The 20,390-nt window shown below is 40.8% G+C and overlaps 1 protein-coding gene across 1 annotated transcript in view; it reads left to right on the top strand.

Annotated features, from left to right (window-relative positions):
- PIK3C2G (phosphatidylinositol-4-phosphate 3-kinase catalytic subunit type 2 gamma) overlaps window positions 1-20,390 on the top strand; it is a 1,914,223-nt gene that overhangs the window by 912,829 nt on the left and 981,004 nt on the right. Inside the window, exon 10 of the mRNA XM_086920790.1 lies at window positions 12,797-12,830. Coding sequence (XP_086776916.1) covers window positions 12,797-12,830 — 34 coding nt within the window. The remainder of the gene's footprint in view (window positions 1-12,796; window positions 12,831-20,390) is intronic.

The raw sequence follows: 20,390 nt of genomic DNA, 5'->3' as shown, positions 1-20,390 counted from the left end.
AAAGTCACATCTTAGCTCGATTCAATGAAAAAAGGTAATGTAAGATGTCCGGGAGGAAGGGGCACAGGGATTCAATGGGCATTATTTTAGTTCCCAGGTAAGCATAAAGTGTGTAAAGTGCTATTCTGACTGATTCTTTACGAATCACAGACACAGTACAAGGGCGTCTCTTAATAGTCCAGTCCATATGGAGCATATTCGACTAGATAAGGACTCCAGAAAATGCCTGATTGATGTATTAGTCTGGGTGGGCCTCTGGGATTCACAGGAGTGTTATTTAAATCCAAAGTGCTATTATGACTGATTCCTCAAACATCACAGCACAGGATCCACCTGAGTGTTAATTACGTCCTCGGAGAAGCATGAACTGTGTAGAATGCTATAATGACTGGTTCCTCACTAATCGCAGTCGCAGTTCAGAAAGTTGGATCTGAATTTGTGTTGATGAGGATTTGAAATTTAATCTAATGGGTGATAAAAAGAACATTCAGTCAAACAAAGAAACATTTGATGTGCTTAATGTATCCTCCATTACGCTGCATATAGAAAATTGAGCAGAAAAATGCCATGTCATCCTCATGCTCACATTTAACAATTCCTAGACCTGGCCCTCTGTGCACGATTACCCCAATTTTTTTTCCTTCTATGCTGAGCCTTGATTTGTTGGCATTAAGACTCTGTGTACGTTTCCCCTGCTGACCAGTGGCAATATGCTTTGCTCTTACCTTCAAATATGGTAACATTGGCCCACACCTACGGTACATGGTAAAACGTACCCAGTGCCTCTAAATGAAATGCTACTAGTGAGCCTGCAGCACTAATTGTGCCACTCATTAAAGAAGCCTTTTTAAACATGTCTCCGGCCTGCAATTGAAGCCTGTTGTGCAGCTTTAAACTGCCATTTCGACCCAGCAAAATAAGCCATTTGCCAAGCCTAAACCTTGTTTTTAAAAAATATATGTCACTTCTATGCTAGGCACTAAAGAATCATAGGCAGGGTGCATTGTATTTAAAAAGTAGGACATGGGTACTTAAGGTTTAACGTCCTTGCGATGAAAATTTCCTGCGATGAAAATTTCCTTAGGTCGTTTTTCACTGTTACGCCTACCTATCCTGTTGACTAACACTGGGATACCATATTAATGATAACTTTGAATTGAGAGCAGATAGGGATATGGTGTAGCCATGTCTGTATTTGGGTAGCATGGGCTATGCCTAAATAAGGGCTTGATTTCTATTCCTATATAAGGGCAACGTGAATTGTACCTATATAAGGGCATGAATCAGAAAAATTCAATCGGAGCCTAAAATGCCACACAACAATATGTGAGTAAATCTAAATTTTCTAAGATAAGCCTGAAGAAGTTGCACTAATTGGGATAACCCCTATTTAGGTCCAGTAAAGCAGGGACGTGACAGCAATGCAGAGACTCCTGCAGAAGTTCTCAAAAACCAGGAATAATGTATAGCATAAAGCCACACAACCGAAATATAGTAAAGAAGTATGCACCACTCTGATTCTAAAATGGAATCTGCCTAAAACTAAGTGCCATCACTTATTGAAACATTCCAGAACATTTGAGAATTCGGCATCACTTGCCTCAGTACTTTTCCAACTTCTCACAGTAAAATTTGGCTGTTTTGTTTCAGACACCCATCTCTTGGTCTAAACATCAGAACGTCCTTGAATTCCTCTAGTCTCCACGAATCAGGGTCCTCACTTTGTTCCTTATCACCTTTCATACTTTGCCAAAAGTTCTCCTCCAAAGCCACACTATCTTTCATACATAATGTGCCTTTCTCTAACCATAGATCATGTGAACACACCTGCAAGGAAGAAGAAAACACTGCAACCAAGCAAACTTTCACATTGAAGGTTAAACATTAGAGTCCAAATGCTTAAGGCCTGTAGTCAAGTTAATGTGGCAAAGCACTTCAATACACATTCTAAATGCATAGATATGGGTGCATATATAGGTATAAAATAGATTCAGGATACTATTCAAATGAATACGTGAGTATATATAGAGTTAACAATATTACTCAAACTACACAAATTCTGAAAAGTATGAAATTTCCAGTTTGGTATCATTATAATGAAAACGTTAGTGCACAGTCATGTAAATGTCTGTATTGTACAGTGAATTAACCTTCAGTATTTCTGCCAAGTGCACCACTTTACGTTAATGATGTTAAAGTACACATATATATGGCACTACATGCACATATATATGACATGGTAGTGACGTGAAAGGGTGGAGCCAAAAATTACTCTGTTCCACTGGTAAACACAAACCTTGGCCCCCTGGATATTCCTGGAAGCATCCATCCGCACACCTCCCCATCCCTTTGACCAGAGAATCCTGGTGGGAGGGACTGAGCAAGGGACCGGCCGCCCCTTGACTTGGAGTCTTTGGTAGCAGCAGGTCTTAGGGTGAGTCTGATAAAGCTTGCAGGATGCTGGTCCTCCCTGCAGCAGGCAATCAAATACTGTTTGTTCTATTATTTGGCCGAAGAGCTGACGGCCCAGAGCCCCTTGGATGTCCAGAGAGATGTTCATCTTGTCTCCCTGCCTAAACACGCACCTAGCCACATTAAACAAAAGGACCCAGGGCAGGGCTGGTAGGAAGGCGGTAGGTCCTGTTGTCTGCAACCCAAGGGGCCCACAGGTGATTGTGGCTGAGCAACTCAAGTTGACTCGAACCAAAGCAAAAAAGAGTCCTCAATGAAGGGAATGCTCACCTATGCAGGTGTCCAATAGTCAGCTTCACACTTGGGGGCTGGCCCCACCGTGCTTATGGGGGTTCTTGTGTGCAGTGGGGTAGGCAGGAAATATGAACCATCACCTATCCATTTGATAGATATTGCATGCCTTAGTAATGACATCTCAAGATATTAATCATGAATTGATGGTTCTAGGTCATTGAGTAGGGGAGTCCTGGAATACAAAGAAGGATGAGGCAGAAGACCTAATCCAGAAACTTTTCCTACTAAAAGACTAGAATCTATACTTGCTGACGTAGCTAGAGGGGTGTGAAAGCCGACTGAGATGTCAACATATCAAAATCAAAATCAGAGGGTGGAGAGGAGACTTGAAACTTGCATTAAGAGACTGTTCACACATGTGCAATTGGACCTTGCAGAGGGGAACATCATTCCAGCTGCCCACACAGGATAGGACTCCTGATGCTCAGAGAAAACAATTTTCATTACATTTTAATATGCTGATTACTTCTACCAAAAAGATGCATTTTGAGGACTACAAGAGCAGCTGGCCCCATCACATTCAAAAGCTGTGTGATCATTGTATTACAGCTCTCACCCTTCTGCAGCGAACTGGGTTTTGACTGGTGACTACATTTCTGTGGGATGAAGAGTTCAAATAGAGGTGGGAACACCCCTTCTAAATTGGAAAGAGGCCCGGCATCAGTTGACATGCCATATGGAGGCAATGCATCCTGGCGTTTGGAGGATCCTGCAGATGAGTCTCGAGCCCGGTCTTCAGCAAACCACTCATTGAGCACAGACACTCAGTACCGTACCGGTGGAGAACAGTCCACCACAAGAAGAACGGAATTAAATGGTGTCATAGGAAAGCAGTACTATAGCATATTTAGGAAGCAGGCCCCTTGCCACCATCCCAGCAAGAATGAGTTTAATATACTTGAAACTGGCTAATTTCAGCAGTGGCCCACAGGTTTAAATGAGAATCCTTAATCATCTTGAATGTGGCATCAATGGAAGTTGCCACGAAAAATGCTGCTCATATAGTTGGTTAAAACTATGGTAAAGGGATAGGTTTCTTGGTAATCCAGGATTAGAAAGTGTTAGGTCGATGTTAAATGTCTAATGGTGTGAACAAGGTTTCTGTAAGGAAGAGGCTAACAGGTTAGAGCTATGTGAAGCTGGCTTACTGAATGGTATATTGCAATATTTCTTTATTTTTGTCCTTGTTAGCTGGTAGTATAGCCTGTAGTTGAATCTTCCTACCATATTTTACCTGTGATTGTTTACACGTGGTAAGTAATAGGGGGTAGTGTCTTAGGGTATGACAATACTAGTTCTGTGATTGATGAGAAAACGTAGGGATTGATTACATAAAACGACATCTCACCCCTGCCTTTTACCTTTTCCTATCTTCCAGATTTTTCCCTATTGACTAAAATGTTTCCTTTGTGATAAAGTCCTGTGTCATAGTCTGGGCACCCCTTTTCTCATCAGTGACAGTGATTATGGGCTGTACAGCAAAAACAGTTTAGTGCCTCTGCTTATAATATGGTGTACCTTAACTAAAAGCTGTAGTCCCTTGTCATTAGCAGAATTTGGCTTATTTAGGTACAGATGGTCCATGGTCACTAAGGTGAGTAAACCGTTATTTTGGTTGCTTTTAGTTTGGTTAATGTTATTTTGGAAGGATGTGTAACACAAATGATTCTACTTTTGCCTGCATCTCTCCTTTTTTAGACAAATAGGTGTGTAGTAATGTCCTTTGTCTATACTTGTTTATATTCTGGCTTTAGAACGCAAAGTATAGTGATCCCTCAGTTTAATCATGACTTGAACGAAGCCCATAATGTGATTTTAATGAAGATAGTCTTTGTATCATGGCAAGGTTTTATCATCTGATGTTCAATTCCTTGTAGCAGTCAATGCAGGCTCAAGTTAGTTAAGTGTGTCACCGACACATAGTATGACGGGATTATGTCATAGGCTTTGCAGCTAAATCAGCTATATACCTCATTCCCTCTTTTTGTACATGACTAACTGGGACTTTGGACCTCAGAACATTGATGAACTACCAAAGATGCCCTGACTCCATGTGGCTCTCATTAACTATATTGCAAGCATTTTGACTGTCAAAGTGGCATATAATAAAAAAATTTAAATGATGCGGACGGCTTGAGATTTCAGATGCCTTATGTGAGAAGGTTGCAAAGATTCTGCACAGATATCTAAAACCTGTGCATTAACATTAATGGGCCGAAAGGCAGCTATGTGATACTGCTGTCCAGGTCTCAATATTCAAATGAAAAGGGAACATGTTGTGTAATACCCATACTGAATTTAACACACTAAGTCATCTGCTTCTCTGACTTGTGAAAGGTATATGTTATGTCAAGTCAAGAAGGCGGAAGGAGAGTCTGATGTGTTGAAGGAAGTCATTCCAGGTATTGGGTGTGATGTAGACAAATGAGAGACTGCTTTCTCTGGTTCTGTAAATGCAGGGCATGTGTGGGAGTGAGGCGGAGCATTCGTATCTGGCAGTCTTGTGTAAATGTATTCAGCTGTTGGGGTATTCTGATCAAGTGTTGTGTAAGTCTTTGTAATTGTGCATGAGGAGTTTGAAGTATCTGTGCTTATGAATGGGGAGCCAGTGGAGCTCCTTGAGTTGTGGTGCAGAGTTTAAGTATGAGTCTTACTGCAGTTTTCAGAATGGTCTGGAGTCTGTCTAGCAGTTGTTTGGAGATTCCTGCTAGAGAGCATTGAAGTAGTCCAGCCTGCTAGTGATGAGTCCCTGTGTGACAGTCCTTCTGGTTTTCTGTGGCAGCCACTTGAAGATCTTTGTAGTATGTGTAGGATGTGGAAGGAGGAGGAGGTTGCTGTGTTGACTTCTGCAATCATGTTCAGTTTGCTGTCTATGATGATCCATAGATTTTCTGCGTGGCCAGTTGCTGTTGGTATTGGCTCTAGCCCTGATGGCCATCAGGAGGACTCCCATGGGGAGATCTTGTTTCTAAAGTTCAGCACTGCCATCTTGTGTGAGTTGAGCATCAGGCAGTTAGTCCGCATCCAGTATGCTAATTGCCATATAGTTTGTGAAGCTGGTTCTGGTGGTGCCTATCTTTTCCCTCAAGGAAGGATGAGTTGGGCGTTGTTGGCGTACAAGAGGACAGTGATGTCTTGGATGATGTAGTCGAGAGGTGTTAGATAGTAGTTGATTAGGGTGGGGCGGACGGATGATCCTTGGGGGCTCCGCAGATCATCTCTTGGTCTCTGATGTGAATGATAGCAGCCTGACCCTTTGGGTTGTTCCCATGAGGAAGGAGCGCATCCAGTTGAGTGCTAGTCATTGGATGTCAATCTTGGGGAGTCCTCTGATGAGAGTGCTTTGGGAGACCATATTGTAGGCTGCAGAGAGGTCAAGCAGGATGAAGGCCACTATTTTTCCTCGGTCTAGAATGTTATTGGTGGCCGCGATGAGTGATGTTTTGGTGCCATGGTTCTTTTTAAATCTTGATGTTGTCTGGGTAGTGCTGAAGTTCGAGGTGGGTTAAGAGTTGTTTGTCGATGGCCTGTGCAATCACTTTGGCTGGGTAAGAGAGCAGGGAGATGGGTTTGAAGTTTCTGAGTTGGTTCAACTTGTCTGAAGGTTTCTTGAGGAGGGCATTGAATAATGCATGTTTTCAATCGTTCGAGAATGTGGTGGAGGTGATGGAGGTAAGGGAGGCCATGATGGGTTATGATCCCATTTTGTAGATGTGGTGGGGGCCTGGATCTCTTGGGAACCCCCGAGTAGATGATCTGCATGACTATCGCTGTGTCCTTTCTGATGAGAGTTGTTCATTCAGTCAAGTGTCAATTTTCTTTGACAGTGGGTAGATTGGTGATGAGCTCTTTAGTCTCAGGTTGGTGTTCAAGGTTGCTGTTGATGTTTGTGCTTTGCTGTGGAAGAAGTTTGACTGGTCATCGCAGAGTTTTTGAGTTGGGGTGATGTTGTTGATGGCGGCTGCTGGCCAGGTGAAAGCCTTGATAATTGAGAAGATATGCTTGCAGCTGTTGGAGCTTCACTCAATGTGCTTAGCTAATTCTCGTTTCATGGTATCTCTTAGTAGCTTAGATATTTCCTGATTAAATATCAAATGTAAGTTGTAGCACAACAACATTAATAAACATATGTAGCACTGGCTGAAGGTGTATACTGCAAGTGAGCTTGAAACCACCAGTCACGTATGTAAATTTGCACAGTTCCAAACAGCAATCTGTTTCTCACTGTAGTGTAAATAAAGTGCAATGCATGATTTATAGAACAGTTAATGAAAATACAAATCATTAGTTAACATGTATTTTTATTTTAACAGTTGCAAAATTGACAATTATTAGGTTGTTTTTTTAATGTATTGAGGAAAAAGGGTTTATTGTCTTTAATCTGTTTTCTCTGGCTGTTCGCCTTTCAGCGTATCAGAAAATAATTGCATTCATGTTTCACCTTTGCTTAGGAAAGGTACTTTACGTTCAGTAATGAAGGTCTCCTCCGAACAAAAGACTTCCTGTTCTTCAAATCCTTTTTTATATGTCGTCTGTCAGAGGAAGTATTCCACTGATCACCAATTGTGCCTAGTCGGGCACCCGCAACATAATTATATATTGCCCCGGGGAACTGTCCCACCCAGGAGCTTAAAAGAAACGAAGCAAGGGAGCCCGCGCTTAGTTAAAAAAATAAAATTCACCGGATTCGCGCAAATCCCGCTGAAAATATAAAAAGTGTATATATATATATTTATATATATATATATACAGGCTCAGAACTCAGTTCTCTCTCCATAAACAAAGCAAAAAGCACTCCGTGGTATAGCGGTCAGAGTTGTTTATTCCAGCAACAGCAAAGTGTGCACAGACGCGTTTTGGACGCCTAGTCCTTCGTCAGTGTTTCAGGATGAATATTAACATGCGGTACCGGCGTGCTGAAGCACCCGCCCACGAGTGCCTTGTGATCTTTGGTACAAACTGGAGCTTGGATATAAATATATATATATATAGCTCCCCAGCACGTAAAGTACTAAATGCACTCCTTCCAAATAAATAACTGCACTCATCAAGGCTTAGTGGGAATTTATTTTCAAGCCATCATATAACCCCAACGCGTTTCAGCGGGTAAACCGCCTTGCTTATATATTCTAAGCTTGGGCAGAGAGCTCTGCTCTGCCCACGGAGTGTGCGGAGTGTTTCCTTCTCCGCATTTCGCGAATAGGCAGAGTAGGCGGCACCCCACACACTCCATGGCGGAGCAGAGTTGACACCAGCCCCCACCTCCCACCCGCCCTATTAACAATAGTTATAGAAGCTTTAAACCCTGTTTGAAATATAAAAAATGCCTTACCTGAGCTGTGGCAGCGTCCCTGTGCTGCCCCCTTCCTCCAGCGCGTTTCTTGATGACAAATGCGAATGCGCGAGTGCTCCTACATGCTCATTACACACAAAAAAATGGGCATGCGCGAGCACCCACGCAGGCGTAGATGTCATCAAGAAGTCGCGCTGGAGGCAGAGGGCATCCCGGGGATGCACCCAGCAGCTCAAGTAAGGCATTTTTAATACTTTAAATTGTTTTTTAAGCTTCTATTGTTAACTATTATTAATAGGGTGGGTGGGAGGCGGGTAGTGCATAGCGGAGCTACTCAGAGTGTGCAGAGATTGTTTTAACCTCCGTGGCGCTCCGCGTAGCCTCACTACGCCCGCTACGCCCAGGGTTAATATATATATATATGCAAGCCCTCATTAAAGAGGCAATTGATACAGCTATGAAAGAGCTCTCCTCTCAACAAAAGAGAATAGACTAGAATGCAAATAAGCCAGATGACTCAAAAGAAATAAATATTCAATCTGACCCACTTAGGGAGAATTTGGCACATGTTAGAGACCTATTGGGTTTTGCCTCTCCAGTTTTTCATGAGGATGAATTACTGGCACAATATAATACAGTAAATAAGGACATTTTACCTTTTCATGATGTGATTCAGAACTTGCTTCTAAAAGAATGGAAGGACATTGATAAACCTGCTGTTCCACACTTTATTAGCAAACACTATTTGTTGGGGGGGAATTTCAAACACGGAAATTAAATGATATTTTGGCATTTAGGTCCTCTTCATCCTTTTTTTACCTCAGAGGATGCTGTCCTCTCTGATTGTGTTGTTAAAAAGGTAGAGACCACCTTAAAAAAGGCATATGCTACTCCAAACTATGGTATTAGGGCAAATACTTATGCAGCATATGCTGTGGAGGCTCTCCTTAAAGATTTCCATGCTTTATGTAACGGTCTTCAGGCACCAAAGGATCCTCCTACTCTTTTGGCTAATAAAGAAATGTTATCTCAATTATTTTTTACGATTCCTTTTTGACAGTCTTTGGGCTTCTGCAGCAGGTGCTTCCTCTCAGGGCGTATTACTATGTGGTTGAAGTCATAGGAGTTGAAAGCAAATAAACTGTCCATGATTCATAAGCTACCTTTTTTGGGCCAGAAGCTGTTTAGCCTTGAACTGAATGATATGGTGTAAAAAGCAGCAGAGGGTAAGGAAAGGTTAAAATCTTTTAAACAGGTTCCAGAGAACAAACAGTTTGGGTACAGAAAACCTGTTTTGTAAGCCACCCTCTCTTGATGAGTGGTTGTTGACTGTCCCTTCTCTTTTTAATATTACAAGAAGAGAGGACCTGGCTATCAATTTAATGCTGCTATTTATTCAGGCAGACCAAAGCTCAGACTCATAGGTTCGTAAGCCGATTGGGTCTTATTCACAATATTCTTTCCTATAACACATTTAAGAAAGCAACAATTTCCTTTTGTCAGAGTCAAATACATTTCAAGTACACAACAACTATGGTTTTAAAATCACAGTTGTTGTGTAATTGAAATGTATCTATGTAGATTTTGATAGCCAGGTCCTCTCTTCTTTTAATAGTATTTAGTCGTACCTACCTGGCGTCATTCGGATGAAACCCCTTTATATTTTCCTTCTTTTTTTAAAGCACACCAGGATGTGGATCTAGTTCTACAGACCTTGAAAGTTTGCAGCCTCCTAGTAAATCGCTCAAAGTAGCATCTCACCCCTTCACGAGAAAAGACATTTCTCAGTGCTCGATTGGATACTCATATGGGAGCTGCAGTTCTTTTGATGGACAGAATGAGCTCTCTCCATTTGGGTGTGATGAACTTGGTGACACATTCACCGAAGTCTGCTAGATGCTGGTTAAAAGTGCAAGGTGTATTGGCAGCCTCAACAGCTGTAGTCCCATGGGGACAATTTCATTTGAAACCTATTGAGAACCACACTCTCACACAATGGGATCCCAGCTCAAAGAAATATAAACAGATGATCGTCCTTTGAGGTCAGCTTGCTTGGGACTTGTTTTGTTGGCTGGTTCAGGACCACCTGTTGAAGAGAATCCCTTTCCATTTACCGTCTCCAGTGCTCTTGATGATGGATGCCAGCATGAGGGATTGCGGAGCTGTGCTGGATCACCAGGAGATGGGTGTCCCTTGGTCACAATGGGAGAGTCACCAGTCGTTGAAATGGAGAAATCTCATGTCTGCCAGGAAAGACTTGCTTGCCTTTCAGGACTTCTTAAAAGGACAACATTTGGTTGTTGGGACATAGAATCAAGTGGTGAGGGCATACTTGAACAGATAGGGGGGTACAAGGAGTATGTCCCTCATCGGATTCCATCCCTGATGTGTTTTCAGGCAGAAGAGAATGTTCTGGGTCTGAAAGAAGTTAACATTCTGGGAGAGATGAACTTCTGGGAAGACAGCCTCAGCAGGAATTTTCCATCCTCAGTGGCATGTCATTTGTCTTCTCCTAAGTTCCGGCTTGTCTGTCAGGAGTTACCTAAGATTCCCCTCCTACCAAATGTCCTCCAGAAGATCAGAATAGAGAAGACACAGGTGATCCTGTTTGATTAGTACTGGCCCAGGTGTCACTGGTTTCCTGTCCTTCTGGCTCTATCCAAGGGTTGTTTTTTTCATTTCCCTTGCACACACTCTCCTCTTCAATATCCTTAGATGTCTCACCAGCTGAATGTGTCTGACAGCAAAAGTCATATTTTTTGTGGCCGTTACCTCAGCTACGCATCTTTAAGAACTTAGGCAGCACTGATTGCTGGGTTTCCCTATCTCAAATTTTTCCCTGACCGTGTTGTTATTAGGTTCAAAATGAAATTAGGAGTGGTGAGATGCACACCTTTTTTTCTTCCATTTCGTTCTTTCATGTATTTAACCAAGTTTCCACTGTCATGGCGTGCAAACTTGTTCTGCTCTTTGCCTCTTGCGCTGCATTCAAAACAAATCTAAGAGGAAACAATCCCTGGTTCCACCATGCTGCACAACCTTTTCCCAGTGTGAATCCAATGAATTAAATTAATTGACATGTGGAACCAACCTGTGCCCTGGAGTTTGTTTTAAACACGTGAAACTAATTGGCATGGATAAAATGAACTGAAGGAAGAGTAAAAAAAAGAGAAGAGAAACAGTTGTATAAAAAGTTGGGGAAAAAAGAAGATTTAAAACATGATTGAATGTAAGTCATTGGATTCATACTGGGAAAAAGGTTGTGCAGCTTGGTGCACTTAGATTTGGTGTAAGGTTCAAGCCTAAGTTTATTCCTAATGTCTCTTATTCTTTTCACTCTGCAAAGAAGGTAATTTTACAGGTATTTCTAGATTCCTCTTCAGCTACTCTCCCTTGTACTCTAGAGTTCAGGGGGGGGCCTTCTGATTTATTTGGAGTACACAAAACCTTTTTGATTGTCAAACACCTTATTTATCGCTCATGGATCTGTAGCAAAAGAAGAAGGTATCTACTGAAACCCTAAGTTGATGGTTCTGTCAAGCCATTGCTTGGCCATATTCTATGGTGGGGGAAGCTCTTCCACCTGATTTTCAATGTCGATCCACTAGGGCAGTTTCCACTTCCTGGGCTGAGGCTCGGGTTGTCTGTCTTTTGGAAATGTAACTGATGCCACTTGGTCTTCCCGCCATACTTTTCTTGATCATCATCAGCGTTCTGTTTGTGATGATTTAGGTGGACATTTTGGGTCAAAGGTTTTGGTTACAGCAATGAGTAATTGTAGTTTCTGTTTCTGTTACTTGAGTATGGCAATTTTTATGTTGTTGCAACCTCGTTTTTTTTGTTTTTATGAGCTTGGATATTTATCTCAGTTGTTAGGACTGGGATGAGGAGGACCTCATGAGGGAGTAACAAACTTGTCACTTACCGGTAATCATCATAACCCCAATATGATAATTACCCCAATAAGGGGCCCTGTCCATCCCAGTCCTCTTCCCTCTCTCCCTCTCTGGTTGCACCTTCTGGTCCACAGCTTGTCAACATAATAAAGAGGAGGGAAAGGGAGAAGAGTCTAAAAAAAATAATAAAGTAATAGAAATAAAAAAGTACTTACATACTATCGCTGTCGTGGGAAGGTCATACCAACAGACTTGGACAAGGAAGACTCCTAATCAGGGTAATGAAGATTACCAGTAATTAACAAATGTATTAACCCCTGAAGGTTACAATGTTGCTTAGAGTGAATACCTAGTGCCTGATAGTGATCTGACGAGCACCGCCAAATGTAACAAACCCTGCACTCAAATTAACAATAAATTAAATGCGCTCAAGAAACTTGAATAAACAGGCTTGAGCAAATCTGATTTATGGCTAATATGTTTGCCCATGCTGAATAAATCGGCACTTCGCGTCATAGGATGAAGAAAAGAAAAATCTGTATTTGAGCAGATGTCCTAGAAAAACATGTAAAGTGAAACGTTGCAGCTTATCAATTCCGCTCATTACTGTCCTGGTCACTTAAATGTATATTGTATGTATATAATATAATGTATATAATATAATGTATATGTAATATTGTATAACAAATACGTTTGTCAAAACCTGGTAAATGTGGTGACCTTCGTGGGATTTTTTGATTTATAGGTCAAAGTTTCAGTAGCCATGTTATGTAACAGAAGGGGCTGCAAAAGAACATTGTTGACGATTCTTTGTTGATTATGTTGTTTTACTTAATTACAGAGTGCCCAGCCTAATGCAAGTTATCTACAACAAGGTAACATTCTTCTTGTGCAATTACTTTAGATAAGTGTCTTTTGTATTATATTTCAAATTGTGTTTATGGATTTTACGAAAATAATAATACAAAAATAAATTACAGTGAAAGTGACCTAAATAGCAATATTTTTAACATAAGATGAAACCAAGGAAAGATTACAAAAGAAGAAAAAGACAGCAAATATTCCAATTACGATGTAATAGGAAATACAGTTATGTTGGAGAGGCATCTGGAAACTGTGAATAATACAGACTACATACTAGCTATATTACATTACAGACAAACCTTGTAAAGCTATGAATAACAACATTTACGTGTAGTACATGATACATTCCAGGCATATGAAAGCGGACCTAGTAAATTCACACCGATACTTTGCATTGCATCAAAGTCGGACAACATTAAAAAAGATGCGATCTTAGCAATGAGAGGATAGAAGACTCCTCTAACAGTCGAAGGCATAGTATGCCAAGTATGTGCAATGGAGTGCAATAGAATGTAGTGTAATATGCTCATGTTGAGTTAAATGTAAAGGAAAAGGCATCAAGGGACCTCCACAGTTTCCTATGTGGAGTGCACCAGGGAGAGGAATGTAGAGAGATGTTATCCGCCCCTCTAAGGAAGGACAACTATTCCTACCATAATCAGAAGGAGACTTCTTTGGAGCTTTCCCACTTATTAAGCACAACTTTGCAGGCCAGTGTAAGCAAAAGGTCTAGCAAGTAGCGATCATTCCCATTTCGCAGGATTGGGTCCAGAAAGCTCAGCAGGATGTAGGAAAATTCCAGTATGTCCTATTTATTAGTATAAGTTTTGTTTGGTATAATTCTGGCGATATTTTATTAGAAAAGGGAGTTATATGTATCTTGTCCCAGTCAAAGGGAATTTCTCTAGTGTTAGTTTCAGATTACAATTTTATCTCACTTTTTAATTGTGATTTCCAGGATTTAGGCGGTAAGAGCTTGTAGATTTTAGAAACAGTGTGTCCTGACTTTATCAAGTGCAGCATCCTTTTGAGGATCGATGGATCATTAGGTTTTATGGAACGCAGCGTAAGTTGGGACTTAAGTTTAAGAAACGTATAAAAATCTAAGGAATCTAGAGCAAATCGTGATTGAAGCTCAGAAAAAAGTGAGAGGAGTTTCCCTGGAAAGAGGTCTTTGACTAGATTTATGCCATTGTGCGACCATTTTATCCCAGAAAAGCATCTCACCATCCGCTTTCGGGCAAGGATTGTACCACAGAGAGGTTAATTTGGATTTCTTAATTTTAACTGCTGATAATTGATCCAGGTGTAGCAGTGCCCATTTGGTATTTTGAATAATATATTTAGAGTGTGGGATAGAAGAGAAATCCATGGTTAGGAGAGCAGAAAGCAGGATATTGTTAATGAGTGATCTTTCTATCTCCACCTAAAATGGAGTGTAACCATTGTGTGGGGAGCAGCCAGTTTACTCCTTGTTTGCACAGATACGCCATTTTATTGTTCCTAAAGTTTGGGAAGTCCAGACCTCCTTTTTCTTTGGTTAATTGAAGTTTTTTCAGAGAGAATCTGGGTCTCTTTCCTTGCCATAGGAGCATGTTGAACATTTTATATATCCTGGACAAGAAATCATTAGAGAGTGTCATTGATAGCATACTGGCTAAATAATTTAGTAGTGGGGTGATCAGCATTTTTAACGTCTGCTCGTCACCACCAAGATAAAAATGTTGTCGACCAGCCATCTAGTAACGTTGATATTTTTTTAATGAGAGCATTCTCATTCGTTTGTAGGGTGGTGATTTGGTGTCTTGTAAAATGTAGTTCTAGGTATTTGATTCTGTTTGGTTACCACGAAAGGCCCAAGTTACCGATTATTTCCTTTCCGCCAAGATTGCTTAGGAGTTTTACCTCAGTTTTGTCTTCATTTAGTTTGTAACCAGAAAAAGCAGAAACATTTTCTATTAATGTCATAAGTGCATTGATGGCTTCCTCTGCATTTTCAGAAATAATTAACACATCATCAGCGTAACCTGTTATTTTGACTGAGCATTTGTTGAAGAGTATACCTGTAATCTGATTGTTGTTTCGAAGTTGATAAAGGAACGGCTCCATCGCCGTAGGAACAAAGGAGGGGAAAGAGGACACCCCTGCCTAGTGCCCTGTTCCAATTTAAAAGAGGAGGAGAGGCAACCCCCTGCTCTCACTTTGGCCGAAGGATTAAAATACAGCTCCATAGTCATGCAGATAAAATTTTCTCTTAGATTAAACTTATCTAGTGCTGCCTGAAGGTAGGACCAGTCGATCTTGTTGAATGCCTTTTCAGTATCCAAGGTGATTGCAACGGTTGCAGAATCAGTAATTTTTGCTTTTTCTAGGGCATGGCATAAAATACGAGTGTTATCACTAGAGAGTCTATTCTTTAAGAATCCAACATGTGAAGGGTGAATACATTTTTGGTAAGTGTTTTTGGAGATGTTTAGCGAGGATCTTTTATTAGATTTTGTAGTCCAAGTTGATCAATGATATTGGGCAATAGTTTTTAGGATGTGTAGGATCCTTCCTATCCTTTGGGATCACAGCTATGATAGCCTCTGCAGGTGTCCCTTTAATTTTGCCGGATTCACTAAATTCGATATCGGTGGTTAGGAGAGGGGGAATCAGAGCCAAGGAGAATGGCTTATAGAATGTAGCGTTAAAAGCCGTCAACCCCCGGTGCTTTACCAACTTTAAGTGTTTTTATTGTGTGGCCAATTTCGGTTGGGGTTATTGGGCCTTTAATGTCATCCCTGTCTTGCTCTGAAAGGGCTGGCAAGTTACATTTGCTTAGGTAGTCTTGGGCTTTGGCAGTATCCAAGTCTTGATTTTTACTAAACAATGTGCTGTAAAACTCTTGAAAGATTTCTTCCATTGTTTCAGGGTCAGAGTGAGCTATTCCCTTTTGGTCTGTTAAGGTGTTAATCGTATTTTTTTGTAGTTTAAAATTTAAATAGGAAGCTAAGTTCTTTCCTGCGTTGTTGGACTCACAAAGTCTGATACTTTTCTGTTTATTAGCCCAAACCCCTGCCCTTTTACTTAATATTTTATTATACTCATATTTCTTGTTCACTAATTCATTCAAAACAGAGGTTTCTCTTGAAATGATTTGCTTAGCCTCCAATATAGAAATCTTCTTTTCGATCTTTTCAAGTTTACTGTTAATGTCCTTGTTCATGGCAGACCTAATTTTGATGATTTCACCTCTAAGAGTGCTGTTTAGTGCTTCCCATCTTGTGAGATCCGATGGGTCACCTATTTTGTTCTCTGATAGGTAATGCTGAATTGCATCCTCAATATTTTACCTATTTGATTCTGCATCATCATTGAATCTCCAGAGGGATTGTTTTTTAAAAGGTTTTAAATCAGTTATGGTAAGACTAATACGAGGGATCTGCGATCACTCTCAGCTCAGTGGAGGTTTGTTCGATTCTAGGCACAGCATTGGTCAAAATAAGTAGGTTATCAATGCGTGAGTAGGAATTGTGTGGGGGTGAATAAAAAGTATACTCCCTGCCTGTAGGGTTTTGTATCCTCCAAGTGTCAGACAGATTAAAACGGTTGCATCGATTGATAAGGGCTTTGTGTGACTTGTTGCCACAAAAAGGGCAGAGTGAGTCCCTATCTAGTGCTGGATCCATGGGTAGATTAAAGTCACCCACCATTATGTGCATGGCTGAATCTGGAACTGTTTAAATCTGTTTGCTAAGATTTCCCCAGAATGTCGGGTAATCCCCATTGGGAGCATAGATGTTTGTAATGTAGAATTACATCTTATCTTTTACTAGTTTTGTTGTGACCCATCTTCCTTGTGTATCTATGGAGCTGGATACGAAATCTATATTGGCTTTTTTAGCTATTAGAGTCAGGACACTGTTCTTTTTACCCACAGCTTCAGAGCCAGTAATGTCTCTATAAGACCTATTTCTAAGTGAGTTAAATTGTTTGGAGTCTATTTTCGTTTCCTGTAAAAGGATGACATCACCATTCTGTTTGTGGAGATAGTCAAGGATATTCTTTCTTTTTATAGGGTGATTTAGACCCTTAACATTCAGTGGAACTATCTTGATAGCTTGTTGTACTCTAGCTGTCAGTGGAGTTTGGGACATCATAGGTGAGATATGAACATACTGACTGGTAGATAAGTGTCTTTCATTGGCCATTTCACTTTTGCATGTTTTGTTGGTTTCTCAGAAAGGATTAACAAGTGATTCAAAAGTAATACATGTTGACAATGTTTTTAGCCTCACACATTTTATGTCCTGTTTGTTGCACAGTACAGTTCAGAAAACATTAAAATACAAACTTTCAGTAATGCATCATACAACTGCTTCAGGAGCTTTTTGAGACCAGGGGTGCTTGCCACAAGCCAAAATGTCCAATTCCCCACAGCTCTTTGGGTGTGGATTTTAGGCAACATGTTTCCACATTGTAGTCAAGCCTGATATTGCCAACTTCATCTCTGTGACTGCAATTACAGTTATTTATTGGAAAACTGAAAATATGCTCAACAATCATCTGGTCTACAAATTGAGAAAGATATGTGATTTCCATTCCTTGAATCTTGAATTATTTTATCAATGTGATTTTTTTTCCAATCTCATTGGTAACAACATTCCATCATTAGGTTTCACCAAGTTCCCTGCCTTGTCATCTAATTACACTATTCTTTATATCTTGAAACACACAAACACAATGAACAAAAGTAACAGTGGGTCACACTTTTTATGGCAGGTATGCGGACAACCATATGGAAAAAATTCCAACCATATTATTTGGCCAAAAGTATAAACCAGAAAACACCTATGTCTTTCTCTTTACATTTTGGCCTGCAGTTAGCATTAAGGTAATTAAAATATCCCAGATCTGTCCGATGAGAGAACTTATTTCATATTCAATTTATAAACACACACTCTGAAAAGCACATTAGAGGCATGCCTTAAAAAATCACAGCTACCGGAAATAGGCACACGAACCTTCAATATAAGTGAACCACAATACTATTTACTCTAATCACTAAATAGAAGAAAAAGGTCAAAAGATTTACAAAAACAGGTTTGCACAATCTCCTAACCGAACCTCAGTAACTAAAAAGGGGATCACAGCTTTTAGAGATTTTTAAATATTGGCCAGAATTCCCAGGTCATTTGTAAGAGGTTGCCTGGTATTATTATAATTTTTTTTTTTATAAAAAAAAAAATCCTCATTAGCCTAGGTAAGCGCGGAGGCATAGATAATAGTCTCTCGCCTACTTAACCTAAGTTGGATCACTCTATGCCTTGCTTCTTCATACTTCAACCATATCCAATGACCAGACCCTCTCATCTGCCACCACCGGAGTGACTAAGCAATTAATGATGTAGAGGCCTAATCATCGGACAGTTATTAAGAATTTTCGATACTATTTATCCAGTTTTGAGGGGAGCTCAGAACTCATTTCGCCTGGTCATTAGCACTCTGTCCAATGCGAGTATATATTTAATTGAGGAAAACCACTCAGTTTTACTAGGGGGTATAGCATTAATCCATTTTTTACAAATGTCCCTGCAAGCCAGCAATATTAAATCGAAGATTAGTTTTTTAACATTTAAAGTAAGACATTCGTAATTCTCTGGTAACCCATAAGAATCATCGAGATGCTTACCTGGAGCTGTACTCCAGTTATTGTATACAGTGTATTACTTACATCCCTCCAAAATGTTTGCAAAGCCGGGCATTCCGGAAACATGTGCACATCCTTGCTTTGTACTTCACCACATGTGGGACATTTAGGGGTAGCACCTTTTGAGAATTTTGCTAACTTGTGGGGTGTCCAATAAACTCTGTGAATACAAAAGAGGTTTGCAGCACCCACTGTGGAGTATAACATGTTACAAGATACTTGCCATAAATTTATCGACTGCTCTCCCGGCAAGTACTCTTCCCACAGTGTTGTTGGTAGATTGAATTCCCCATCAGCGCTGTCCCCCAAACTCCAATACCATCTCGCCACCTCTTTTTGGATGGCACCTCCAGCCATTATTGAAGCTTCAGTCAGATTTGATTGCCCCGTATCACACCCTTCCGCAAGGCTCCAACTTTTCATTTGAAGATATTTAAATTTAGACAAACTCCCCTCTGTTATTGCTTGAGCCTCTTCCCAGGAGATCAATTTCCCTTCCTTCATCAGCTGTCCCCAAGTTTCTATCCCCGTCTCTCTCAGGGGACGCGCCAGACTGTCACTTGACCATTCTGGGGACCCCGGAGAATTCCACATCGGGGCAAATTCATTATAAGAATTCATGTTGATTTCTCTCCTGATTTTAAACCAAATTATTGCAAAGCTCTGCAGGGTTTTGAGCCGTACTTTTTTGAAATAGCGCCGATCTCCATACCTTTGTACAAACCCCTTCTCTCCCCCTTGAACCCTTGATAACATTGCTCTAAACATCCTGCCAGTTTCTGAGCTTCTGGGACACTCAATAAAGATTTGCCTCCTTTTGACAGAAAAACCCAGGCATAATATGTCAAATCTGGTAGCCGTAAGCCTCCTTTGTCATATTTCCTTCTGAGTTTTTTCCTAGCAATCCGGGTTCCCTTCAATGCCCAAACAAAGTAACAGATCCTGGATTGTGTTTTTTTAAGCCAGCTTCCTTTAAAGACCATTGGTATATTTTGATATAGGAAGGTAAATGTCGGCAAAATGGCCATTTTCACCAGATTTACTCTGCCATAGATTGTTAGTGGGAGATGAGACCAGCTAAGTAAGAGTTTCCCTACTGCCTTATTCGCCTTTTGATAATTCACTTCCGGTATCTGTTCTACCTTCTGTACCACTTGAATCCCAAGATACCTCATTTCCTCCTTGACACAGTTTAGTCCCGAATTAGCATTCCATTCCATCACCACCGTCTTGTTTTCATTAATTTCATATCCAGAAAGTTGTCCAAATCGTGTTGCCAAGTCATATACTGCTGATAGTGCAGTGTTCAGGTCTGAAGTATATATGTTTAAGTCATCTGCATATAGATCTACTTTCTTCACCCAATCCTGAAACCTAAATAGTTGGATGCCATCGTGGGATCAGATTTTTTCCACCAACGGTTCAATATATAAATTAAAAAGCAATGGAGATCGAGGGCACCCTTGCCTGGTCCCCCTATGAATATTGAAACTGCTAGAGATGTTCCCGTTCACTACTACCCTGGCCGTAGGGTTCTTGTAAATAAGCATTACTGCCCTACAGAAATTATTAATATAATGTCCACACTTAAGGGGCTCATTAGGATCGCGGAAGGACTTGAGTCCGTCCGCGACCCCAGAGTAGGAGGGAACGTCTGCATGGGCAGCGGCGTTCCCTCCGTGCAGATTAGGATGTGACCGCCAGGGTGGCGGTCACATCCTCTATCTTTAACATTGCGGCGGGTGCAGCTTCAAGCTGCACCTGCCGCAATGTTAAAAATGCATACATTGCATTTGTATGCAGAAAGCGGCAGGCACCGCGCGGTGCCCTCCGATTTCTGCATACAAATGCAGGGGGGTACCATGGGTACCCCCCATGT

Source organism: Lissotriton vulgaris, chromosome 1_1 (assembly GCF_964263255.1).
Source record: "Lissotriton vulgaris chromosome 1_1, aLisVul1.2, whole genome shotgun sequence".
Lineage (NCBI taxonomy): Eukaryota > Metazoa > Chordata > Amphibia > Caudata > Salamandridae > Lissotriton > Lissotriton vulgaris.
This window is presented reverse-complemented; position numbering and strand designations above follow the sequence as displayed.